The sequence below is a fragment of the Apteryx rowi genome, unplaced genomic scaffold, assembly GCF_003343035.1.
Source record: "Apteryx rowi isolate R43461 unplaced genomic scaffold, aptRow1 scaffold_640, whole genome shotgun sequence".
Lineage (NCBI taxonomy): Eukaryota > Metazoa > Chordata > Aves > Apterygiformes > Apterygidae > Apteryx > Apteryx rowi.
This window is the reverse complement of record NW_020450917.1, coordinates 260,006-287,930: the sequence shown is the minus strand read 5'-3', so window position 1 is coordinate 287,930 and position 27,925 is coordinate 260,006. Positions and strand designations below refer to the sequence as shown.

Sequence of the window (27,925 nt, the reverse complement as noted above, 5' to 3'; positions counted from 1 at the left end):
AGGGCGGCCGGGAGCGGAGGGGTTAAGCGCTGGGGCCGGCGCGGGGTGGGAGGAGGCGAGGCAAGATGGAGGGCGAGGCCGGGGCGCGGCCCCTCCCGTGGGAGCCCCCGGGGGAGGGCGGGGGGGGATGCTTGCCCCCAGCCTCTCCTGACTGCCCCTTTCTCCCCCCCCACACACACGTTATCCGCCACCTGGGGGGCGGGAGGAGCCGCGCCCGCCGCCCCCGCTCCCTCCGCACCCCTCCGGCGGCGGCGGGGAGCGAGGCGGGGAGGGGGCCGGGGCCCGGCCCGGCCCCGGCGCCGTGCTGAGGGGAGGCCGCGGCGGCGGCGGCCTGGGCTCCCTTGGCGGCGGTGCTCCTCCGGCCACCTCGGCGCTGATCCACGGGGCCCTGAGACCTCGGCGGCCAGAAAAGCTGGTTTCGGGTGGGAAAGGTTCGTGGGCCGGGCCGGGGGGCATCTGCTCCCAGCGGGGGCACAGGCAGGTGCCGGACTCCGGTGCAGGACCCTGGTGCAAAATGGCTTGAACTGAAAACTGAGCCGGAGCACGGTCTGCCCCATGCCTTCAACTGCATAAACAGTCAAAAAAGTTTGAGGGAGGAGAGCGAGGCAGAACTCGAAGTGTTGTACCTTGAACAAATACTCTTTTATGGGTGGGAAACAGAGTTTGGAGTTGACCCAGTATCTTCACTGAGTTAGTGGTGAGGTTGGGAAGGAAATGCTTATTTCTTGCTGGTCTCCATTCTTTCAGTTTAATTTCCCTGCTTTATATGAACTTTCAGTGGCTTGAAAGTACCAGCACGCAATCATCTTCTGCTTTTCGGTACAGAATGTGTGAAGTGCTTTTGTAGGAGGAATCCAAGATGCAAAAGAAAATATTTTATTTTCTGCAAGACTAGTGAACCTCAAGATATTTCGACGTGTGACAAATAGTCTCGAGGAGATACATAGTATAAACAGTGGGATTTCAAAGTTTTGTATATATCCAAGAGTTCACATATTTTGCTTTTGAAGCTGGCTATTATGATTATCTAATCTGACTGCCTATGTAACTTTCCAGCTTCTGTTTTGGCTGTTTTGTTCCTCAGAAAATTGTCCTGTCTTGCTCCAAAGACAGCAAATAATTTGTTTCTCTAATGCCTACAACGTTGCCTGAAGTACTTATTCAGTACTAATACCTGAAGAAAACGTTGGTTTCAGGATTGAGAGCATCTGATGTCAACAATCCCAGTAACAGATGAGATTTATGGATAGGAGAGAAATATTTGATTAGAATAACTGATATTCCCTTATGACTAAGGGACAAAATGAGGAGAGAATAGCGATTTGAAGTTTAACATATCCCTGAGTACACACATTGAAATGAGAGTGAAATATAACAGGTTACATCATAAATGATAAGAACAACTTGTGCTTCCAAAAATGACTTTTTTCCTTGTAACCCCTCTTTTTCACCTGCCACACATTCATTTTCCTTCTTCTGGAACTTTTTATTGTCCATAAGAAATTAAAGATTTACATTACTATTCTGACTTTTTAACTTGGTCTTACAAATCCACTACTGAAGAATGATGAAAAAAACAAGAGTACAGATTTTAAAATTGGAGTATGTCAAGTCAGGAAATGGCAGCTGTATCAAGAGAGCCAGATGAAGAGAGTCTAAATCTTCTACTGTCATTTACATCAGTGGAAAATGTGAACATGTTTTGCAATTGAAAAATTGCAAAATTTTTCAATGGAGCATTGCAACAAGCTACTTTATGGTGGTACACAGAAGTGACCCAAATGCCTCTTCCTACCGTGTACAAAGAGCTATCAAACTTTATTATCAAACTAAGTTTGTGAGCTCTTGCCCTAGAACAACAAAAACTTTCTGCATTACAGCAGAGTCCTTCCACAGTATTTTTTCTGTGCCTTCATACCTTGATAGGTTTAGTTAACATTTTCAAGTGAAGTTTTATTCTGCTGAATTTACTAGGCCTTATTTCTTTCTGTTGCACTAGTTGTTTACTTGTTCCCTACTTAGTCATTGAGGCTACCAAAACTGTAAATAAATTCCTCGATGACAGGATTTTGTTTAAACAGTATCAAAGACCATATGCTGTTAAGACAAGGTCTGTTTCACCTTTATGGCTTTAAATGTTTTTTCTTTTCCTTAAAATAACAGACTCTTTCATACTGCACGCTTTTTCAATTCTGCATTAAATTGTGCAGGATACCTGCAGGATGAGTCTAGAACAGTATGTTTTATTCTTAGTCTTGAGAGCATTCATTGTGATGGACCTTACAGTGCCATACAGGCTTTTTTTTTCCCCCCAGCAGCTGAGATGTTTGAAAGAAGCTGAGACTTCTGACTCATAGCTACAGAGTAAAGAACTGAGGTGAGTTAAGCCATTATGGCCTCCCACTGTTTATTACCGCTCCTTTCTTGGAGGTTACCACCAAAGATCACAGTTGGTTGATGAGAAAAAGTGTTTCTGCCTCAGCCATTTGAAATAAAAAAATGGTGCCCCAGGGCATACATAGTTCGCTGGCAATTTAAAGTTAAGATTCTGGTCAGTGAAATGGAGCTGCTGTGCCATGACACATGTTCTGCTCTGCAAGCACGGTTACGGGGGTTGCAGCCTGCAGCAAGGAGGCAGAGCAGACTCTTACAGCTCCTCAGTGAGTTTTGCCAGGGCAATAGTCCTAGCTGTTTGGTAATTGTGCCAGTGTAGCTTCTTCCATGTAGTCAGCTGCTACAGTTGCTGAAAGAATATTGTTTTAATCACCAGTAGTGGAAGAAATGTTGGTATATAGAAATGAATATATAGAATAATCTCTATAGTGAGGATGAAAGGATTTGAAAACCCCTTTTCTAAAGCCTAGAGTTTTGGCTGCACAGTGAGAATACTGCCAGAATTCAGGAGAAAAATGGATTTCAAGATGGGAATTTTGGACTTGAATATCTTATTCCTGGAGAGGTCCCTGTAGACCTCAATTCCACTGTCACAGCAACCTGTAATACTACTGTTGAAATCTATAGGGCTTGCATACTGATATTGTATGTGGAGCGAGTATTAACCCTATGTAGTGCTTCTAGGACATTATTGAAACACATGGTGAATTCTAGTGTCTTTGAAAATAATCATCACAAAGACTAAAACAAGTGAAAATAGTGCTAAGAAGTTTCTGTAGGAGAAGTGGATGGACTTTTCATGTAATTCAGGAGTTGCCATGCTGCTGGTAGTTTTTTGTGGAGTCTGAGAGTCCGGAGAACCTGGAGAAACAGGTTGCAGAGCAGCCCATGAGACAGACATCCTGGCATAGCTGGAAAACAGGAGAGTTTACTTTGGGAAACTGCCATGTTTCCTCTGATGACTTTAGAATAACCATCCTCTTCTGCAAAACACTTTGATTTCAACAAATTAGCCATTTTCCCAGAATGAAAAATAACATGTTAAAAAATTCCAGCTGGATCTCTCCTACGTGATTTAGGCCCTTTCAAAATCTTTCCCAAGTGTATCTTGTTTCTCATGTATTGCAAATGAGGCTTCATCATCACATAATTAGTACTGGAGAAACCTCTAGAAGTTCTCAACCTTTCAGATAAATATTCAAATATATGTTGATGTCTTCAGTTCTTTCAGACCAAAAACATGCTTCTATGTTATTTCTCTAGGGCTTTTTACAAAGCTGAAATCAATGAAACAATTAGCATTTCATGTGGGATCCAGTACTTCCTATCCTCATAAGGTTTTAATTCAAGCTTTGTTCAATTCTCACTTGAAATACGGGTCTTAAGACATGGACCACTTCCGTATTGAAATAAACCAGGGATTTAGCAATATGTAGGACTTAGCTGTGGTGATAAACCTAAGAGGGAAAGGTCTCCATGTCTCTATCTATAATGCTGAATAAAAGACAGCCAGGGAGTGATACCTGTTTCAGAGGCAAAATGGCATGGGCTGACTCAAAGTTGCATTAATTTCCACTATTCAAGCAGCTCATTTCCGCTGTAACAGATTTGCCTTGGAAAGATAAAGTTAGCTCAAGCAGAATCAGTGAGTGATCTGCCATAAGAGTATGAACAGTCAGAAGTATATAGGTCAAGATTATTCCCTGACCTCCTTTTATTTAACAGTGTATCCACAGTTTGTATCAAAATAGTCCTGAAATTGCTCTGAAAGTTTCTCAGAGTACAATTTCTGGATTAGTTTCAGCAGGAGAGAAACCCTTATTTGCAAAGCAGTGGTGCACCTAAGTGGTCTGTATAGACCACCAAGCGCGGATGCAAAGAAGTTTCAGTTCTGAAAAGGACATAGTGCACGAAAACACCAATGTAGATGTATCCTCCATGTCCACAGTGTCTTAGTCTTCAAGCTATATGAGGCCATAATTCTGCCCCTTAGAGGCACTTCCAGAATGATTTTCAAACCATCTGTATAAGCAGACTCCCATGCAATTCTTCCCTGAATGCAACATGTCATAAACTAGACCACCAAGTCATTACACTGTGCCTTTACATCCAGTGCATGTTTGCATATCCTTCATCCCTGCCAATGCAGGGTAACCAGACTATGAAAGAAGGAGAAAAGAAGAGGAAAAAATGACATAGGAATGTCCCTGCTATGTAACTTAAAGCAGATCTTGTAATGGAGAACATGCTCTCTGGGGACTGGTGCCGTTTAAAGTCAAATGCTGTTGCCACCAGAGTTGCACAGTACATTGTAGGGGCATGTTAGCAACACAACAGCACACATGCTCAGTACCTCAGAACAGTTTTCTGAGGGTGAGAATGCTCCCTGCAGAACTAACTATGTCTGTGAGTGACCAAGAGGAAAAAGTCCATGATTTGCTAATATTATTGGCTCAGCTTTAAAGTACAGTTCAAAAATTCAGAATACAGTTCAGAAACAGTGAGCTACAATTCAGAAATTGAGACTCCCTAGACCTGTAGACAGAGGAAAAGGCAATGAGCCTAACTCAGAATACTGTAATCTATAATCTGCTTCAGGATTTATAGTTTTTATGATTTTACATGAAAACAAGATTGAAATTCAAATAAATTGGGAATAGCAATTCCTCATGAAGTAGCAGACTAAGAAGACAACATACAACCTAACAAGAGGAGGTGAACAGGTGACCAGCTTTCCCTGTGGATGGGGCTTTCAGCTGGCAATCAAATGCAGGCACAAGTGGTGTCATACTGCCTTTAGCCACAGTGCCTCTGGTGTCTGTATACTTGTTTCTTTTTCAGGTCTTGTATTAGGGCTCTTCCCCAAATCAGATTACAAGCATCTTAAACTACAGCTTTACAAATGAACTAAAAAGGAGGGTCAGAGTGCACAGATTCAGGGACTGGCACGTGAGAGTCCATTCTGCTTTGTTGTTAGTATGCTAACTAGCCAACGCTTGGGCGCAGTTTGGGGGACAGCATGGACCAAAGACTGTTACTATTAGGCAGTTTGGATGAAGGCAACCTTGTCTGGTTGTGGAAGAGAGTTCAGATATGCAGATGCTATATAGCTATATTTGGTCATATATATGTGAAGTACAACTTCATTAAGCTGGGATTTGTCTACTTCATGGAGTTTCATCATTTCAGTGAAGCATCATTTTTCATCATCATCATTCAGTGAAGCATTTATTCTTGCTCTTGCATTTCTGATCTTGGTACAGGAGGGAGTGTTCTTCACTGTTCGTCTTCTGTGATAACACAGGTTATGTAATAACACTCTATACAAACAGCGCTGTGCCACTTGCCCTTATGTGGAAGAAAACAATCACTGGCCTATTTTAATCACTTGAGTGGCATAGCCTCAGAAGCCAAGAAACAGTCTTTAATGAATTTAAACTCTAATATTTAATATATCTTATGTTTAAATTCTGTACTTGATGAAGATCATCACTGGAGCAGGGATGATCAGGGAAAATGCCAAAGGGTGGGTTTCAAGTGCCCTGTCTGGAGAGAATGCTGTGAAGTAAACTTTGAAAAGGGTAGATAAAAAGCAAGTGGCTACAGTACGCATGAGATCAGACAAAAGCCTTGTAGTATAGTATTTTTCACTTGGACTTTGTCTTCATCGACTAGCTAACCCCAAACAGGCCTTCCTTTTTTTCTACCTATCAGCATTGTGTAAATAAATCTCCCAGCTCATTCTATAAATAGTCACGATTCCTTCATTACAAATGACCTTTCTGCTCACCATGTGATTATACAAAGCATGCACCATGTCCAGGTGGGGGTCGTGTGATGCAGCATCTTGTGAGAGTACATCTAAGCATGTATGCAGCATAAAGTAAATGCTCTTTATTTGCAGTGCTATAGCAGTTTGCCCTAAAGCATCAAGTGTGCACATCCAGCTAAAGGTTTTTATGTTTTGGTGATATTATGGCTGATATAATGCCAGTTCTGCACATGCCCAGGAGTCCATAGAAAGGGAAGATCTTTCTTTGCATGCCATCTCCCCAAAGGCTGCCATGGCCTTTTATACTAAAGGTATAAATGCGCTAACTGGTTGGCCTCTCTTCTCTTAGGAGACTGAGGAAGAATAGCTGTACATGATGAGTTGCTGGCAGGTTTGAGGGCATCCTACTGAATCAAACAATGAGAAAAAAAGTCAGTGTTCAGGTTAGCTTTCCCTGACTTCTATTGGACTTAAAAAGCGTAAGGCTGCTGTGTGAGTTACAGTTTTGCTAACTTGGCTTTTGGTTACATCATGGAGTTTACTCATATCAGTGGGGCATCATTTGCAACATCCTGAGGAAACAGATTCTGACCTTGCTACACTGGGGCTGTGTTTTTATTGTCCATCATCTGCGATGACACACATACAACCCCAGAAGTATTTATTAATTTCTTTTGAAAGTCTGAATTGCTGGTATTGGAAGTGCACAGCATTGTCATGCACAGGTTATCTTTTGAAGAATACTGAGGACAGGATAGACACTGAACATCTTTATGGACCAGGGTACCCTCTGCACACTTATGAACATTAAGACCCAATTTTCAATATCTCTGTGTGTGGAAAAGGTAATGTTCTTTTGAGTGTGAGGCCATCTTCAGTCTTTTTCACCACTCAGTTCCTGCACAAACTGTGTCTCATGTTGTCTGTGTAGCTGTAGGAGAAGTTTTCTTTATTACATGTATGTTGAAAGGGGGATATCTTTTTATTCTATGAATTAATATAATGATGACAATGATTAATGGTGGAATCTGTCCTGAAATGTGGCCACAAAATCTGTCTTAATTCAGGTTCAAAGACTAATATTCTCAACACTGGAACAGAGAATCAAGAAGTTTGTTCTCCAGTCCCTAAGGAAAATTTGTTTTCTCCAGCTTATGGATGCATTTTTCCATTTAGTCACTTTGTACCTCATCCATATAAACCTTGATGACTGATTTAATCCAAAATAGGCACTGCTTCAGTAACTAATTTGGGTATGTTTGTTCACAAAAGTCAAGTAGGAGAACATTCCCCTGGAAAAGGTGTATAAGAGCTCAATAAAATATGTGTAAAATGACTACATCAGTTACTTATGCACAGCTATTTAGCTGTTCAAATGCACACTAATTTAATGCATTTATGTTTTATTAGTCCTAAAGAAAACAAAAAGGAGACAATATTACTATTTTTATGCAAAGGACATGTACTCATTCTGATGCTTCTAAAACAATGTTCACCATCTTTAAATGTAAATTAATGATTTACACTTATATAATTATATTCAAATCACTGGGGGAAGGGAAGTGATACCTCTGTTTTCCTTCCAATTCTTTTTAATGGAGTCCGTAGCTGTTATCATCATGACAGATCTCACACTTCAAATATTACTATTATTTGGATATTCCTGCCTAAATTTACAGAAAACTTGAAACAGAAATAATGGAATGTGAACTTCCACATTCATTTTAGCTGTTGTAAGTGAAATATCAGTTACAACACTTCAAAAATTAGCACTGTTAATTAAGGGAAGGACTGTAAACAGTATTCCAGTTTCTTACGAAGTAAAGCTATTTGCAGTTCTGTGTGGATAAAATAAAGGACTATGCTAAGCATATGGAGGATTTATACATTCAGTTTTTTAGGAACATATTGCAGGATCTGTTGGGAAGATCATGACTGATTTTATTGCATTGAACCTGAAGACAGGCTCAGCTTTCATTAGTTTGGGAAATGCTATATCTCAGGCAATTTGTCTGAGAGAGATAAGTATCATGAGATCACGAACCATTGACAAAACATAGTTTTTACATTTGCAAAGTAGCTAAGGTTTTCATAAGGAGGCAATGATGCTTTGAATTATACATATAAACAAATAAATAATGTTCTCCTCTGTCTGTATATCCATAAATTTTCTTCTCCTTTTAAAACCAGTGCTGTAGTCTCAGACTTAATTAAACCAGAAATTAAAAAATCTGTAACTGCGCACTCAAGCATAAGCCATACCACACTCCTTAACAGCAGAAATGCATGCCTGTGACCTTTTTTTAAGCTTATTGTTTTCCTTTAGGACCAGGCAAGCCRGTGTTTCAGCTTAATGATGCATGTGGACTGTACTGAAACACTATTTCCCAGGTCCAAAGAGAGCTTGAGCAGGTTTTTCTAAAAACTATGCATGTGGGAAAAGTGCTTATTCTCCTTGCAAGAAATACAGTATTTTTTTCATTCTTGAACATACAGCTGAAAATGTATAAAAGCAAGACTGGAATTTTCAGTATCGTGTAATTTTCTGTTTATTCTATAGCTTTGTTCAACTGGTATTTCAAATGACAGATTGGGTTTTGGGGGATATTTCTTCTACATGTGCTAATGTTTCTTTCCAAGCTACAGCATTTGCTTAATTGATATACTGCCCTGGTGATAAAAGGGGAGAGAGAAAATATTTGTGGGTCTGCCTTGTACCACTGAAGTCAGCGGGAACTTTGTCAATAATTTCAGAGGGAAGAAAATTAGGACCGGTAAAACTATTTAAGTTTTACTGAACACTAAAGTTCCTTAACCAGGTAAAACAACTCTCTTTCTTTCTTTTGTTACTTTTCTGTTTCCTTTGCCTTTGGCCCTGGCTTTTATCTTCCTATTTGCATAACCACGAGAAGCCGAATTAATTTCAGGTATAAGACTGCCAAACCAACTTTGAATTTCTTTGGCTGTTCTGACTCTTTGTACTTTCAGCGCAGTGATGAGGGCCAGAGACTAACTAGATCTTACCAGCTGAGATATTAGGTGACTCATTACTTTGGAGATCTGTCTCCCATTTAGCCTCATCTGTCCATGTCTACATGCATCATGGCAGGTATCCATCCATTCACTCATGAATCACTTTATTTTCTTTTCTTATTAGATATGCCACATGGCATACGCTTTGCTTCCAGTAAAAGTGATCAGTGAAAGAATCACATACTCCCACTGTAAGTAACTGTATAATCAAATCCTGAGGGAATAGGAGGGAAGGGACCCTGAAAAAGAGGTTAAAAAACAATTCTTCATTCAAGGGAATAAAGCAATAAAAATAGGGTGGACAGCTGGCAAAACTGTGGAGAGAAAAGGAAAGAAAGATGTAAAGAGTAGTCTCTAGAGCATAAGACTTCAGCTGAGAAATGAAAGTAATTTCAAGGCTGAATAAAAGGGAGAGAGAAGTGAAAATAATGAAATGGTCAACCCACACAGGCAAACTAGAAAACTATAGTCAAGATCAACAAAAACAAATGATAAGCAGAAAACACAAGATACAGCCAGAACAAATGATCAGGATAGCAACTTGACCTGCTTTTCAAACATTTGAAGGAAAGAAAATGAAGGAAAGAAATGAGGAACATGAGGGGAAAAGTTTAAGAATATGGCAATGCAAATGACAGGCTTCTATTAAATAGTTTCTTTGTGTCTAATAGAGTATCTATTGCTGTTCTAAGCACAGATCAGGCAATATAAAGTAACCTTAAAATAAGAACAAGCGTTAATTATTTTAATATATATGCATTTGCATTGTGTATGTGGTATATGGTGGCTTTAGTTTAAATGATATTCTGTCTCTGTAGAATCTTTGTAATGTTTGTTCTTGAATTCAGTAGCCTAGGAACTGGATCCTCTCTGCACCTTTCTTTGGTAGTTTCCTCTAGTCTAGTTTTTAGTGTTTATTCTCCCTTAACAGAAAATATGGGTATCCTACTCCCACAATGGAATTATGTTCTTAAGTAATATCTTTCTGCCTAGACTCCACAGAAAATCCTGATATTTCTTGAGAAATTTGCTTAAGACACACTGAATATTTTAGAAATTTTGCCCGACTGAAGCTGCAGGCTTTGGCTTCTAGGCAGTGATTTGTAGGAAAAAAACAGCATTTTCTATGTTACACTTACTTATAACACAACCAGCCAGGTAGATTACAATGCAGTATCTTGACAGGTAGCAACTCCATGCACTGCTAATCTCTCTGAGAGGGAATGAAAGCCTCTGAATCCCAAGTCTTATATTGGCAACAGAGCATAGATACTCTCCTTTAGCTCAGCAAGAATTTGTGTTTCCAGAGCAGGACAATGTGGTTCACAACCGTGCTGCCCCAGTACTTTTTTGTATGCGCAGTAGTAACAAACCATAGGGTTGCTGCATCCATATCACTCATCTCTCTGGATCGATGGAGTAGAAGAACCTCTATATGCTGGAGAGGAGCAGAAACATTCAGGCAGGACTCAGCTTCAAACTCAGCTGCCTGAATATAGGCGGCTGTACATGATGAGGGTACTTAAGTTCCCATTATAGTCAGTGGAGCCTACTGAGCCATTCAGCTCACCAGGTGCATTTATTTTAGGAAGAGCTGGACTGCTCTCTAGACTCCACTGGCTAATACTGGCTTAGCTGACTAAGATCTTGATTGACTATAATGGGAGTTCAGATACCTTGCTGATGTGTGGACACCTACATGTAGGAGCCTGAATCTGCAAGCTAAAATCCTGCTCCTCAGGTCATGTTGCGTGGGCACAGCATTGAAGAGCCCTCTCTAAGTAAAGGCTTGTTGGATACCACGGTGTGCTTGGGATCTTGGCCTCTGACTGCAGCCCCAACCCTGCTAAAGGCTAAAAAAAGTCTAAGCTAGACCACTGAAAAAAGAGAGAAAAGAAAATAAAAAAGATTAGGTCATTTGTTCTTATAAGGAATAATTATAAAATCCAGGGCTGTATTATTTAAAACCCAGTTCACTTCAAGTATGTTGGCAATGCTCCCTCCTCTGTTTCCTGCATGTATTCTTACAGACAAGTTTTCTGAAGGGGTGAGGGCTGGGAATTTTAAACTAATCTGAGAGAGGAGAGTTGTTTTTCTATTTATGATTGCAGGTATTTGCTGCTGTGTCTAATAGGATCCCCAACTTAAAGGATTTTGTCTAGCTTATAAAGTAAAAACAAACATTACAGGTCAAATTCCTGTTTTCATATTAAACTTAAAAAAAAAGAAAAGAAAAATACTCATGAGGAGTCAAAAGTCCCAGAATTTTCCACACCAGTGTGATCTGATGCAGAGAAGACTTGCTGTGTTTGTGGTTTAAATGGGATGAGGTTAATATCATCTTCCTAAATGTAATCTCTTTCTCCAGTGATAGGACATAGTGTTTCTAATTTTAATTACTGAGGTGGGTGGGTTGGATCAGTAAAATTTAGATTTGGATTAGGATGTGGGTGTGGATTTATACCCTCTTCCTCCTTGTAAAGGCTGGGAAAGCTTGTTGTCTGGGCCCATCTTTTCGATTAATTTGCAGTAATTGAAGTGTGATGTATGGGATGGGGCTAAAATGAAATACAATTAAAATTTAATCTTTCTTCTTTGGTATCTGCATCCTTATTTGTTTTAAACTATCTTCAATGCTCTGATAAGTTTAAGTCTTCCTATATCACATACTGTGCAAGCAGAAATATTTGAGTGAACTGTTGCCAATAGCTCTGAGCAAGAAAGGGGCATGTTTCAGATTACAGAGTTTTGTTGTTCTGATCTGATCTCCTTCCTAGGAGAGGCTGAGAAAGGCAGCTCTAGGGGATTTAGTTCTAGCAGCAGCAGCACATGATCTATCAATCGCGTGATTCTTACCACCAAGGCCTAATGGGGAGGGTGAAGAAAAAGCTAACAGTGCCTTGTGGAAGCAACAGCAGCTTCTTCTGCTTTTGGGCCTCCCCCGCCAGCTGGACTCTTCATGGCTTCTCCCAGGTTGGAAACCTACTGCTGCCCTAACCGGGATGCAGCCACGCAGCTAGTGATGACCTTCCAGCCCAAAGTCTTCTGTGGAGTCTGCACTGGCAGTGCCTCTGTCAGTCTGCTGCTGACCATCCTGCAGCTTCTGCCGAAGAAGGGACAGAGCCCAAGGAAGATGCCCAAAGCCTCCTCCTCTTCCACCATCCTTCTCCTTATCTCTGCTTGTGACATCCTTGGTGGCTTAGGTAAGGATCAGCTTGACGTCCCTCACCCTTGCTGTGGCAGGCTCGCATTGCTTTGAGGTGCACTAGCCAAATGAGCTGGTTAGTGGCCAACAGAAATTTCTGAGGGAAATTTCATGTATTCATGGGAAGATTTGGACTAAATGAGATCAGAAAATGATGGGCCTTTGGGGAAATGTGTCATTTAATAGTTAGATTTTAAAAGTAACAGCTCTTGACATATCTACACCAAAATCTGTACTTTAAAACAAAGGAAAATCTGGAACAGTGACTGATTCTTAGAGGAATGCATGGAAGTGGAGGCGAGGGAGAATATTTTAAGACTAAGACTGGCATCCAAAACTTAGCCAATCCTAAGGACTGAATTTGAAAAACACTTGCCTTGTATCTTTAAATCCTCCCATGCAAGGTTTGCACTATTGTTCAAATGCCAGTCACTTCTCTGGGCATATCACATCATTGACAGCAAATTAGTTTAAATCGCAGATCATGCTGAACACAGGCTTCTGAAATGTGAGAGAAGCTCCCTTATCAAGGACAACCTGCTGCCCACTCCCTGAGTGACAGGCTAGAGGAATAAAACAACAGACCTGGACACTCATGAGTCAAAATGAGACTGCTGTGTCTGAATCTGCCATGTCAGTTGATGTCATTTACTGCCAAATTAGGTATAAATTACTACTACTACACTTGCTGTGAAAATGCAGGAGGAGTTTTTTCTACAATAACATCTTTTTCTCACATTAAATAAAAGAAGTAATGCTGTTTTGTCAGTCTCTCTAGCTGCTAGGGAAGGGGGTAGGATTTTGGACCTTTACCCCTTTCATACCGAGCCAGGTTTTCTCACAGTACTTAGTAAGAACCAATATTAAAACAAATGAAAGACTGGGAAATAAAGAAGGAGAGAGATGTAAAGATTATGCGTGCATTCACCTGGAAAAGATTTTTTCAGTCAGATGAGGCCAGCAAGAGATAAAGTTATTTTTCTCCCTTTCTCTCTCATTGGCAAACCAGAAGTATTTATCCTTCATTGTCTTTGAATTAGACTCACTTCAGTAGGTGGGAAACCTTCCTCACTTGGTGGGAAACCTGGTGGGTTTGTTATGCTATATGCTACTGCTTTAAGGCCACTTTCAAGTGAAACCAGAAATTCTTGCTAACAAACTGTAAGTTCATTTAAACAATCAGTATTGTTCTCACCTAATTCTGAAGTCCTGCGTGTTCAGTCCTTTGACAGACAGAAAAAGAATTGCTTGTAAAACTGAATACAGTGAAAAGTGTCAAATCATTTTTTCTGAAATGAAGGATTAAAGAGAAATCAACATTAGCATATACACAGGTAAAATTGTAAATAGTTAGTTGCTGTTTTATGTCAACCTGTTAAATGCTATTCAGTTCATTTTACCACAGTGTTTGACAGTATCTGTAGGTAAGTGAGATTTTAATCTACAGAACACAGCATTTCAAGTCCCAGCAACTTAAAACTCTGGTGCTACTTTCACTGAGAGATTACACTGACATTTAAATAGTGCAGTTGTTTCCTGCTCTTTCCGTCTACAGATCTAGCCTTCTTGTTAAAGCACAAAATCTAGGCTACAATGTGAAAAATGTGGCCGGGAACAAGCATGTGACTTCAACCACGTTAACAGATCCAAAGCATTAATACATTTTTCTTTAGGTATGATCTTCAGATCAAGTGTATGGTTAGGCTTTCCGGGCTTCATAGCTAACATTTCTGTGGTGAACGGGACCGACATATGGCCTTCTGCTTTCTGTGTGGGAAGCGCGGTAGGTACAAAGATCATCTCCATTTTGTTTTGTTCGCAGTACCTTTATGTGGGCAAGCTGTTGTATCCAGAAGGAAATTAAACTGTGAGTCAGAGTCTAAATATGATGGATTTCAGCCTCTGCCACACCTGTACAAGTATTTTCATGCCTCCCCCTGAAAGCCCAAGCTGAGAGTGGGCGGGGAGCTAGATGCTGTAAAAGTAATGGGCACACTAGCTACGAGGGAGCGGAGAAGAGCCCCAGTGCCCTTTTGTAGGCAGCAGATCTGCCTGGTCCAAAGCGTTCTGCAGTAGTCACTCACCACAGAACTGCTGGGCTAGGAGCTCTTCGAAGGGCAGACCTAAACCCAGGTCAGAGATGCAACTGCTTAACAGTAGAGACGTTCCCAAGCTGGCTGCGAAATCGCTTGGTCGGCTCCTACTGGCCCAGCATCACTAATGACACAGCAACTCCAGCGTGGCCACAACGCGGGGTTGTTTGGCCATCTTCTCGGGCAGAAATTACAGCCTGCGTTGATGCCGTATTGTAGGGACCAACTGAATTCAGCAACTCGGGTAGCTTAAATTAGCTTTTTCAATGTGACACTGTGTTTTAGTCACACATGGACTGCAGGATAAATATACTCAAAGACACAAGGCTACTGGCAGAAGTGCTCTCTTTACTGTGTATTTTGCTTAGACATGGGTACAGGCATTCATAAATGGCTGCATCTGGTCATATGCAATTAAGTATCTGCTGGTTTAAAATGTATAGAATAAGAAAAAGCAAATGCATTCCAAAAGTACAAATTGAAACTCGGTTTCAAATATTACCATCACAGTACTGAGGTATATCATATGAATTTGCTGTGCAAGAAGAAAGGTCACAGGGTTTTACCAATACATAGAGAATGACAAATAAGACAAATCATCAATTTACCCAAATTTAGTAGGAATGCAGGGTACCCAAAGAACAGTATTAGCTTTACAATCTGAAGTTTGCAATATAGAAAAGAATATGCTGCATAAAAACAGTTATTCAGCTCCAATAGATTTTAAATAAAACAGTATGTGCCAAAATGCAACTCACCATACCTTATATGCCTAAATTAGGGCAAATATAGTGTTTTACTGTAGATACAGATATCAGTCAGACACACATATCATTTCTCTATTTTCCATCATACATGTTTAAATTTTTCTTGTAAGGTGCAGTGTTTTTTTCTTTAAGGAAAGGGAAACCAATAACATCAAAATCTTGTAATAGGAATGTTCTAGTCTAAAACCATATTTCCATATGTCTTAAATTTCAACTTCTGGCCCTTAACACAGGAAAGAGTATTTTTAAACAGTGAGAAAGATACTGTATGTAGATTGTTTGCTTTTCATTTTGATCTCAGGTTAGATGGTGAGTAGCATGGCAGCCTACCACAATTTCTATTTTTGCTTTCTTGGGCACCAACCAAAAGTGCTGCAGTTTGGGTCCCTTACTAAATTTAAGTTTAATTATATTGAGAGGAAAAATGATCCTCCTTCCACTCATTTCCTCTAACATGTTCTCATGTGAGTTAATAAAATGTTTCTGCTTCTATTTTAAGTTTCTTCTAGTGCTACTGTTTTGTTTCATTTACCTGAAAACCAAAAGAAATTCAAAAAAGGCATCTCCTTTGAAGAACACCCGCTGATTTGCAGATAGATACCCTCTCAGGCACTATTGCAAGATGTGGTGTTTTGCTAAAAGTGGGGGTAGTATATGAAGATTTTGTTTCTTAGGTACATGTGTTTTTTATATTTTTGAGATGGTCTTGTCTATACTGGATTTTCCAGATGGAGAGACCCTACAGTTTACTTCTGATATGTATATGTATATGTGTAGTGAATTGTTCATTTCTTAACTGCAACAAATATGTAAAAGTGCAGATTAAGTTACAAGCTGAGTGGAATGGATAAAGTGCATTAGAAGGAAGACTGAATGGAATTATACTTTCTGACTCCTGTGCACTAGCAATATGCCACATTATTTGAATTAAATGCTGAATAATTCATGTCACAAATGACTAGATGTAGGGTCTACACCCATGATAAAAGGAATATTTCCCAGCTTGATTTACCTTTTGGAGAAAGGAATGCTAGATCTTTATTCACTGGTGTTTGGCTCAGTAACAAGTATGTTGGTTTCCAGCTGTAAAAGGATGCTACTCTGGAGCCATGAAAAGGATATTCAGATAAAAACTGAAAGAGGGACTCAGAGGGAAAGTAATCTGTATATTAAAATAGTTCCAGACTAATGAAAGAATATGCTACAAAGAGCCAGCTCCTATGGGGAAGAACTATGGAATTTATAAACAGAGACAAAGAAAGCTCAGTTATCTTATATATACACTCATGGGAAAAATGTTTATGGTCAGCTCACAAATGCAGTGGAATTTAACTTAACTTGAACCTGTGCCTAGAACTTTCTTTCTGGATTTTTATTGAAGAAATTAGTCAGGTTTGGTATGGATAATTTTTCCAGAGAGTTTTTTTTTTCCAGCTTATTGTCTTTTTTCTTATTTACTGTTCCCTAACCCAAGTTCTTGAACATGGAGAAAGCACCCTTTGCTCTCAGAGCCCGCAGTGCAAAGGCACACGGTGGTGATGACTGACATCAGTTATGTTTTCATGCCTCGGATACAGAGAAACTACTAAAATTTTAACCTGAAATTAAAATATCCACACTATAAATTGTTACTGAAGACTTCACGTAAGACATTCAGGGCTAAGACCGGAGAGATAAATAACAGATTATCTAAGTAACAGAATAAACTGAGGAAACAAACACTGTTTGATTTATCTATGACTAGATTTGTTGGCTACAGCAGTTTTGTTCCTGTGAATTTGAGTAGCATTTCATACTTCACAATCATCTCAGTTGCAAAATACACCCATTTAATGAAGAGGTCACCAGGCTACAGGTTTGGCTCCTACTGTTCCCTCACCCCATCGCCCCAGTGGTACTAGAGACTTTATCAACAACTGTGACATTTTGATTCTTTTTCCTGCAGATGTGGATCCAGCTATTATATAGTGCTGGCTTCTGGTGGTTATTCTGCTATGCTGTTGATTCTTACTTGGTGGTACGAAGATCAGCTGGACTGAGGTACCAGAGTTAAAGCTCTAAATGTGTTACTTTACTTCCAACACTGTATGTCCATGTTTGTATGCAGATATCTAAATGCATAAATGAAGCTTGTACACACATCTGATGTTCACATGGTTACCAGATAATGATATGGGTGTGCTAAGTGCTTATATTGCCAGGGAAATGCTCAGATATTGGTTTGTTTATGCCCAATTGGCATTTAAATGTAGCTGAATTCATTTATCCTTTGAAAAAATAAGGTGCAGTTCTGGCTCTATTGACTTCTTTGCAGCAGGATATTATTTCTGTCCCTATTCTGTACCTGAAATTGACTCTTGTGGCAAAAAGTATTATCCTGAAAATAAACAAATGCTGGGGGATGGTGCTGATTTTCATGCACTTCATTCTCCGGGATTTTTTCTGATTTTCTATTTTATCTACTTTTCAGTTTTGTCATCATTACACTCCTGATTGCATTTGCAGACTTTTCAAGAAGAAAAGAACATGTATTTACTATACCTTTTCCTGCAATGCCTATAACTGAAGAACCATGCTATATGGAAAATACCATGCTATAATGCCAGACACAAAATATATGTTGTTTTCAAGCTGGATATTAGAAGGGCAAAATGACCTTAGTTGCCACTGCTAACCACAGAACTATGTGATAATGTACCCAGATGACACCGAGTAATCAGATACTGGAGACATGATTCTTTTGGCAGATGTTATCAAAATGGGGGTTTTTGAGTTCCAGCTAGAGTTAACCTCTGCCTGTGAATGACAAACCTGATTTCGTAAAGTCATGCAAAGCAGTACCCAGAGTCTTGTCTGAAGCAGTTAGGACTACCTCCTTCCCCCATGACTATTCACAGGGAAAAAATGTATATTTGGGCCTGATTCTAAAATCAGAGTAGTCAGTCAAGGACCTTCTATGCAACCAGATCTGACACTCCCTAAGATAGGAGCTGAATCTGAATAAAAGTTATACATTATGATTTGCAAACTACCAAAGGGTAGTTTATGTGACTGTTTGGCTCCTTTATGTTTTCATCCCCTAATTTGCACTCCATAGGAAAAATGAAGGATGCAGGAGGTCTTCTGGAGATTTGGGGATAAGAGAAAGGCTTTCCATGCTATAGGCAGGGCACACAGGAGCTCTCTGTGCAAGACTGAACGACCGCTTTGGCTTATCCTTTTTCTGGAGGCCCCTGCTCCACCTGCTGTCCTTAGTTGCTGTACTGCCTGTGTTGTTCTGCACCATTTCCTATCTGTAAAGATCTATTTGCATGAGGGTCCTATTTTTATGTTGCAATTTGGAAAGCATAAGGTATAGTATCTTTAACTTCTGTCCTGTTTGGTGTGCTTCCAGTACAATTGTCCTGTACCACATGATGACATGGGGCCTAGCACTTTTGCTCTGTGTAGAGGGAGCTGCACTGCTTTACTACCCATCTCTTTCCAGGTAAGCAGGGGTCTAGAAAGAGACTATGAAATCATATCACTCTGTGATCATCTGAATGTCTTTCAGTCAGTTTTAGAGACACGCATCTAAATACTGGGTTAACTTTTTTGATCTTTGGGAAAGCATGTCACACTAAGTCAGTGCAATCCTACAAATATCTGCCTGGGTTCTTGGTGGGTCCTGAAGAAATATGCCAGGCAATACAGCCACTTGGGGATGTTGCAGCTCTGTGATATAGCTTCTGCTATGAGCTGCTGTGAGCTCATGAAGGCCTTGTCAGGGAAAACGGTCTGAACAAGGCCACGGCAGGCAGGGAGTGCCTGTCCCATCGTCCTGTTCTCTCATTCCTGGTTTTAGCCTTGTATTTGTTCCTTTAAAACTGAGAAAAATTCACAGATGCTACATGCTAATAATCAACTTTGTGACCCATGTGAACTGGCTGTGAAAGTCTGTGAATTAGAGGTTTAGCATTTGTTTACTTCATTCCTTTTTTTTTTTTTTTTTTAAGTTAAAGTTGAGATGGATAGAATAGCCAAAACTATCAGATGTGGGGAAAAAAAGTGAACAAGCTCTGAATAATTTCTTTTCAGTTGTGAAAATGGCCTGGAGCATGCAATTCCGCATTACATCACAACTTATGCCCCCCTCCTCCTAGTGCTGGTGGTCAACCCAATCCTGTTTAGAAGGACAGTATCAGCAGGTATGTTTCTAAGGGCCAACATGAATTAGTATGTATTATTTAGCAAAATAACAGTAACGTATAAAGCCATGCTTATATATTGAGTGATGTAGGATGGCCCCTTAGTAAGTCCTAAGGGATACAGCAAAGAAAGGGAGGGAATTGCCTATTGAAGTAATAAGATGCCATCTAGCTGGGAAATTTACCTTAGAGACACACTTTTGTCGTGTCCTCAAGTTATGCTGTTATAAACCTCTACTGCAGACTGGCAAAGGTGTTTCTATGATACACAGCAGCTCTTTATTTAAAGTGTTTTAGACAAGTGTAACACGGAGACTTAACTCTACTGCAGTAATGGTACCAACCTAGATTTTGAAATGTAATTTTATCTGCTACAAAGATAACGTTGGTGAGATTTGATAGCTGAATTAGCTTCTTTGCAGCCCTATTCAAAAATAATGAAACATGACCAGAATTTTGTTACTCCTGATTCTAAGACTATGAAACAAATGGGAGTTGTATACAACTCAGTTGGGGCCTTGAAGTTCCAATTTAATTTACTATCCAGTGCATCAAAGAAATGAGCCTGAAAGAAAAAGCCACTGATTCAATGAATTCTTTGCAAGTAATATTATCAGTGCTAGGTATTTTCAGTATCTGAATTCATACTTACCATCTACACTTTAGATATATAAAAAGCCAGCAACAGAAGACCTTATATTCTAAGTTCAGTCTTCATCCAATCTACCCTACATTGCTCAGCAGTACCCATTTTCAAAGGAACAGCTGAGCAATCTGTAGAATATTTTATTATAGCTAATTAGTTCTACTGTGGTACCTCCTATATGTTTCGTTTAACTCAGAGACCCAATGTGTTAAACATTTGGTACATATACCAAAAAGACAACCCTTACTTGCATCATTGTATTATATCGTTCTTGTGACCTGTACAAAGAATTGCATTTATGAGAGAGCACTAACCAATTTGTACAGGAGAATGGTTTTTATTTAGGATTATAACTCCATACAGGAGCATAAAGAAAGTAAGGGATCAGTCCAAAGCCTGGAACCAAAATGTTCTATAAGCAAAGATAAACTTTAACCTATAAAGTGTTCATTATCAAAAATATCTGTTACCCTCTGCAGTTTGTGAAAACACTCAATATATTGGCAACTGCATTCTGCATTAGCTACTATTTTTGTATGGTTTGATGGCACAGACTTTTTTTAGAGTTTATTGAAATTGCCTACTTGATAATTGGTAAACTTATCTTCCATATCGTGCTTCAACCCCAAACAATTGAAGTTACTGGTACCCAGACAAGCAAGTGTTGGTGATACAGCAAGCTAGGACAATACATTTTCTGTAATCAGCAGCAAAGGTCTTCAGTGACAAAATAAATAATGAATGTGCATACATGTGTGATATGTATCTATGTGTGTGTGTGTCTGTCTGTGTGTGCTTTATGATAAGTAGGTCCATGTTTGTGTCCACATACCTGTGGCAACACTGTATGGTTGAAGTATGATGTCTTATGTTTCCTTGCTCTGAAGTGAACAAGCACTGTTTTCTCAAACAACCTGTAGTTTCACTCCATTCGCTAAGTAAAGCAATAATGAAGAAAAGGTACAATAAGTAAGAAAAACACGAAAGTCTGCATGATGTATTCTATAGGCTAAAGAAGAGAAGACCAAGTGAGGATGTAACTATGACTTAAAAACAGAAAAGTCTTTTCTCCTTGACTGTAGAGGATAGTAAAAGAAGGATTGAGCTTGAACTTAAACAAATGTGGTCAAAGCAGGAGCAGGAAAAGCTTTAGTATGGTAAGGGTTGGTAAAGCACTGGAATAGCTTGCCTGGAGAGGTCTTTGAGTATTCCTCATTTTTCAGCAAGCTCATTGAGACTGCAACAACAAACAACACACCTAAATATAACTGTCATGCTCAGGGCCAGGGAATGGACTGGATAATCTCTGAAAGTCCATTCTTTCTATGGGAAAATACACAGCGAATATGTTTGTATTTGTGTGTATGTATATTCTAGCACGTGACATAACTGTCTATTTTGCTGACATCACACTTCATTACACGCACATCACACACAAGTTTTAAAGATGTAGCCATAGCTCTATCAATTGCACAATTAAATGAAATGTGTAGAGTAGGATAGAATGTATTCTGCTCTAGCCTAAGCATCATATAATGTATCATTATATCGCACATCATATAAAAGTTGCAGGCACTACCTTTTTAATTATAAAAGAAAAGTATGTTGACCATACTAACTATTTTCTATCTTCAGTGGGACTGAGAGAAGAAAGAAGACATAGTGAAATACCACCCATTTTAGGAATCCATAGTAGATGTGGTTGTTTTCCTTAAGTATTAGGCTGCATGTGAGATTGTTTGGTGATGGTCCATCCAGCTTCTGAACTGTTGCTAGGGATAAATCCATTTCTTCCTTTGATATCTTTTTGCAGACATCAGTTTTCTGGATCCCTGTGCTATAAATAACAAGATGCATGTATATTAATGAACACAATTGTATACTTTCCAGTTGCCTCCTTACTGAAAGGGAGACAAGGAATTTACACAGAGAATGAAAGACGCCTGGGGACAGAGATCCAGATCCGCTTTTTCAAAATTATGCTGGTATTCATTATCTGGTAAGGGGGTGCATTGTGTTGTTTTGAATTCCTTTCTTCCCAACTGGAGACAGTCAGGGACAAAAATAGACTCTGATAGGTTGTTTCATTTTTTGTCGGTCTTTATGTTGCAAAGAGAAGGCTTCCAAGGAACAAGTTCACAAACTAACTGAAGCAGTAATGTAGCATAACAAGGCAGTAAGGAAATGATTAAAATGTTTAAGCAACAGGGAAAACAGTAACCCCTAGAAACAACAGCAAAAAGATGGTTGGGCACAACCTAAATGAATAGCTGTCTGAAACAGCAGCTCTCCAGTACTGTGTGCCGATAGACAGCTTTCTGCGCTCAAGATTTCTGAGAGCCCACTCTACACCCTTGTCATCAAACATTTCATTGAAAACCTACAATATATATGGTTCTAAGACTGGCTTCAGGCTGCGGACTGTGACTATATAACACAATTGCCTCTACAGTCTGCAGATCACAAGTGTGTGAAGTAAGCGTTGCATATCAGCTGGAAATAGAGGGACTGCCATGGTTACACTCTGGAAAAGAAACATCTCTGCTGTGTGTGAAATTTCTGGTCATTTAGTCTCTTTTCTATTCTTCCATCTTCTTCCCTGAAATAGGACTTTTGGGGTAAGGAAAGAAGTAGAGGAGGGAGGGAGTGTACTCATCTCCAAATCCCTTGCATCTCTGTTCTAGCAACGCAATTCAGTGCAGTCAATTCTGGAGTGCTAACTGGAACTGAAGGTGTTGGATGCACACAACAAAACTGAGCAGAAATAGAGCCTGCTTCTGGAGGCAGTGTTTTCTACTGCAATCTCATAATTATAGCACAATAATAAAGGCACCAGCAGGGGTGTTGATCCAGTCTACAGGGGACCGTGCAAAGACCTAGCAAGAAGCAGTCACTGCCATAAGGTGCTTACTATTTACATAGGTAACACAAACAACAGGAAGAGGAAAGAAACTGCCCTGGAGTAGAGAAATGGCTTGGATAGATTTAGCGGTCTGTACAACTACTTAATATAACAGTACTTAATATATACTTAACTTAATAATAACTTATATACTTAATGTAACTACTTAATACACAGATACATTAATGCATGTTACACTGCTTTTAAAGACTGAGGAGGGAGGAAGGCTGCCTTTTTATCTTGTCCTGGCTGCTGTGTACTGAGCGCACCGGAGGGAAACTATTTTCTTTTCTTTGGAAATAACTGCGCCTGCTTGGCTTGGGAGAGAGGTTTCTGCTGTGCAGGGTGGAGTAGCCAGAGGGAGAGAGAAAGAGAGAGAGCAGTGAGCAAGCCTGCAGCATAACTTTCTGGGAAATTGCTGAAAATAATAAGGAGCTTCAAGGCTCCAATATCCAGGCTTCAAGGTTACAGAAAGAGAGAGTCTCATTTTAAAGACCAGAGGGACTAAAAAAATGCAGTTGCAACCTAAGGAATTGTGGCCAGCTTGCTAGATTAGGAGCAAGCATCAAAGAAGGGACCAACTCCACAAAGACGCAGTGGGGACATTTGTTTATTTCCATTCTATCTCATTCTGAGTTTTTCTGTTAAAAATAAATTATGCTTTTAGTTTTAGATTTTGTTCTTCTGATAAAACATAAGCTTTAGAGTGCTGAAACTCTTTTAGGGGTCAGTATACAGTAAGACTGAGGCAGTCCCATCTCGAAGCACTAGGAAACATGCATTTCCATTCCAAAGTTCAAATATGAGACTAGTTAGTCAAGGACATCAGGGCAACATGGGATAAAATAGAGGCCTGCAGATTTGGGAGAGAAGAGCAGGATGTTTTACACTGTGTTAAAAATATAATCATAGGAAAGACATGTATAAACTCTTTTAGAAAGTATGACATGGGTGCTTTTTGAAACTGCAGTAGAAATACAAAGAAAGGCTGCTCTGACTGTTTAGAAGTCCTAGGAAGTAATAACCATTTTACCTTAACCCTTATTTAATGTGGAATATTCACAGTGTCTTTTTCACAGCAAGAGGTTTGATTATGTTCATCCTTCTTTAGAAATAGAAATTACCTTTATTCCTAAAATTTGTTGGCATTTTTAAGGATTTTAAAGTCCAGCTTTAGCTGTTTTACTCTATTTTACAGAGTTTTGAAAGTCTGTTCTATTCTAACCTGAAATTTTAGGATATTTAAGGGGGCTTGGGTTTCTTCAATCTTTTACAGCATGTATGCATATATTTGGTTTCTTTATCTGTAAGTGTCTTATTTTTGGTGTCTTATTTTTAAGACACAGATATATATATATATATGTATGTAAAATTGTCTTGTTCTCTTCCTCTTCTTTCTTTCTTTCTTCTGCAACAGCTGGTCATCCAATATCATCAACGAGAGCCTTTTGTTCTATCTTGAAATGCAGCCAGATATCAATGAAATACCCCTGAAAAATATTAGAAGTGCTGCACTGATCACATGGATTATAATGGTAGGTTAACCATGACTTTTCCTAATCTTAGAAATCAGTCTTGTGAGGTTGGAGGAACAGCACCAGTATAATGTGTGGTTTTTGATTTTGGAAATATAAACACCTTTTCACTCCAAAAAATCAGGGAAGAAAAGCAGAAAATAAGAAAGAGGTAGGAGCTGTCACTGGGAGTGCTTTTCACATGTAAACTTAGCCAAAAGGTACCAAAGACCAACTTTTTTCCCTTTTACTAGAGTATGCATTCCCTCTATGAGTGATTCCTATCCATTTGAAGGTGCAGAATAGACCATTAAAATGAGTTCTGGTCTAACCTTTCTAGCCTCTGCTATAACACAAGCTACAAGGTTTTAGCTCATGATTCCTGAAGGTTCCCCCAAAACATGGGTATTTTCTGATAATTCTCTGTTTGTAATGAGGGTTTTCTGTATTGGTGTCTTGTAAAAAATAACCACATGTTACATCATAATATATGGATGATTATTTGGGGGGAAATACATGAAAAATCTTGAAAGCAATGAACAAAAAGATAGCTATAAGATATTGGGCTGTAACTGTGCTCTACTCTTTTTTATCCCTTTGGAATATTTGACAATGGATTTTCCAGAGGTGATAACGTGGGTTCCTGTTTCAAGAGAGTTTATTTCAGAGCTCTTAAATACCTGTAAGGCCTGAACACACTCTGTGTAGTTAAGCCCTTGTGCCACTTTGTATTAAAGGGTTAAGTATTGCAATTCATTCATCTGACGGGGATCTTGCTCTTGTTCACCTGGAGAGAGAGGTCAGGTCTAGGAACTGAGCTATTTTCTAAACTGACTGTAAAAATAGTTTGCTATTTTCATGTGAGAAAAATGGAAACAGCTAAAACCATTTACTTACCAAGAATTCCAAGGCAGTGGGAACAGAGATGATTTTTTTGGAAATCATTTGGGATTTTTTTGTGTGTATCTATCTCCCCTTTTTTGCCTTCAACTTTGCTGGACATCCTCACTGGTTCAGAAATCTGCAACAATTCCAGACAGATCAATTGCTAGTGTTTAAAATAAACTGACTGTATATGCTAATGTCTACTCTCATATATTTGGCTTGGCTTCTAGTGAAAAATATAATATCTGCTTTTGTGAGTTAAAAAGTGTACAGCTTGTGAGGAATGTTCAAACACACTGGGGGACTGACCAGCTGAAATTCCTGCTAGAAAACCGTTTGGCCTTAGTGTTCATGGGATAGCCTTAGCATATTGAAACAACAGGTTGTGGTATCTCACTCTGATTTGTTCGTGTCTACAATAGGCACAATGTACACTTTTATTTGGATGCAAATGGCATCTTTGAAAAGCAGTTTTCAGTGTAAGGGAAGTTGCTAATGCATGCTAAACATTTTGCTGGGGTTCACATTCCAGCCTTGCTAAGTGTAACTGCTATTGCACTTCTCTTTCCTAGGGCGTTCTTAATCCGATGCAAGGCTTCCTCTTCACATTAGCTTTCTATGGCTGGACAGGATGGAGAGTGAACCTGAAATGGCAAAAGAGAGAAATACCCTGGGAATCAATGTCCTCATCAACCGTGGGTGAAAATGCCTATCCCTCACCAGTGAACTACCAAAGCAACATCCATGATTCAAAGAAGATATCAACAACTGACAGCCAGCAGACAGATGAGGCTATAAGCATGTTGTCTGAAGGTAACACTAGTGGTGATGACAGGTTAACCAGGAGCTCTCCCATCTACCAGGGTTGGTAGTTTATAGGAGCAGAGCTGAATCTTACTTCCCCCAATTGTCAAGACTCATAAAATCACGGCACTGTGTGAACCATTACTTACTCTGGAATTAGGTACATGCCTAATGAATGGTTTGATGTCATTTCTTGCAACTTTTGTGTGTGTGAGACAGAGAAATTATGGTTAATGTCTTCATTTTCTTTATAGGAGGTGTGTAGAAAGTTACAAAGACCTGAACATTTTTTTAGCAGGAGTGTATCTCTGCAAGGATCTGTGTTACTTATGATTCATTTTCCTCCATTTTATTTTAAAATCTCTTGTAACCTCCATATAGTAGAAAAGTCTTTTGTTTAAATAAATGAGCTATTCACATGTTGGCTTTTTAAATGTGTTCCCTTACTTGCCTTGCTCAACGTAAAACTCCTTACCCAAAATTACAGCTCTAGGATTTCTGAGACATGCTTTCTCTCCTTGACACGCTGGTCAAACACTAGTGACAGCAAACTTTGATGGAAGCACAAATTTACACTGTTTGTGTAGAATCTCACTGACAAAGTCTTCTTTTTAGCTTGTTTATGTTAATTTTCAGTTTACTTTTGTCTAGGGAGCTGAAAGTCTTTTTTAAAAAAATCAGACACAGCCTAGATTCCGTAAAGACTCCAGAATAATGGTTCTATTTCACTACTGATTCAGGCAAAACTGACTCTCCAAATTGTTTTTTTTTTTTAGTTTGGGTTCAGTTTGATCCTTATACGTAGTTGTCTAACAGGACTATGGCAATTAAGGAGGACAGTTGCATTAAGAGATAGCATTTGCCAAAAAAACTCATTTAAAAAAAAAAAGAATAGAATCAATAGTCCCTTCTCTGAGCAGTGCTCTATTTTACATCTTCAGTTGCTGAACAGAGAGATATTAAATCCATTCTGTTTTCTCAGCTACATACTGTGTTTGATACAGTGCTACTAAGCACCTACACCCAAATATTTCCCCAAATTTATTGAAAATTAAGAAAAAACAATGACCATGTCTACCCCAGGCTTTTAATGTCATATTGGAAGTAGAATTAGCATGATTTAAAACTCATTGATCTGGAAGTTGTTTACAGTAATTTGACAGAGAGCATGGTGAAAGCCACTTGACCCCAACTAACCCCTCTCCCTTCCTTCAGAATGTAGCCAGGACCAGTCATAAAATAAAAGGTATTTTTTAAACCCAGTTCAAATTCATTTTGACTCAGCTTCACTGGATGTCCACACCCTTCTTTTCAAACCCACTGCAGGCCCAGCTATTTAAAAAAATTAATATATTATTAAAGAAAGCTGAAATAACCCAATAACATTGTGTTCAAGCTGCTGTGTTTCTCAGAAGAGTCCAAGGATGGTTAGGGAAGCAAACTCATCAGAAACTATAATGTAAAATATTGACTTGCTGTTTTAAGTAAATAGCCTTTTTTAACTAATTGCTAAAAAGTTGTTAAACAGTGAACCCATAATTACTTAGGCAGATCATTAGAGAACTGTGGTTGGTTTGTAGGAATTCTTTTAAGTCATGCCATATAGAAACCTTTGTGGTTTTATAGCTTTATATTCCTGTTCTAGTTATCAGAAATACTGTCATATCACTAGATCTTTAAGAATCTGTATTTTCTCTAGAAATTCTGGTCCTCTGCCTGGACA

General features: G+C 39.2%; 2 protein-coding genes across 2 annotated transcripts in view; one reads left to right on the top strand and one right to left on the bottom strand.

The window, feature by feature from the left end:
* The window catches only part of SHROOM2 (shroom family member 2), a 136,402-nt gene extending 134,463 nt beyond the window's left edge, over nt 1-1,939 (bottom strand). The window contains exon 1 of the mRNA XM_026084475.1: nt 1,919-1,939. Within this exon, the coding sequence (XP_025940260.1) occupies nt 1,919-1,939 (21 nt within the window). The remainder of the gene's footprint in view (nt 1-1,918) is intronic.
* A 10,214-nt stretch (nt 1,940-12,153) lies between these two features.
* On the top strand, nt 12,154-26,270 carry GPR143 (G protein-coupled receptor 143). Its single transcript, XM_026084476.1, has 8 exons — nt 12,154-12,402; nt 14,078-14,187; nt 17,210-17,304; nt 18,659-18,751; nt 19,342-19,451; nt 21,988-22,096; nt 24,417-24,534; nt 25,971-26,270. Exons 1-8 carry the CDS (start codon nt 12,159-12,161, stop codon nt 26,268-26,270), a joined length of 1,179 nt encoding a protein of 392 aa, XP_025940261.1. The 5' UTR covers nt 12,154-12,158.
* Nucleotides 26,271-27,925: the final 1,655 nt, after the last annotated feature.

What these genes read in the sequence shown, in the direction of transcription:
- GPR143 (XM_026084476.1), top strand. Translation starts at nt 12,159, where the DNA reads ATGGCTTCTCCCAGGTTGGAAACCTACTGCTGCCCTAACCGGGATGCA. An exon ending in CTTTCTGTGTGGGAAGCGCG is followed by an intron (nt 14,188 to 17,209) that starts GTAGGTACAAAG and finishes TTTTTCCTGCAG; the next exon opens with ATGTGGATCCAGCTATTATA. An exon ending in TGATCACATGGATTATAATG is followed by an intron (nt 24,535 to 25,970) that starts GTAGGTTAACCA and finishes TCTCTTTCCTAG; the next exon opens with GGCGTTCTTAATCCGATGCA.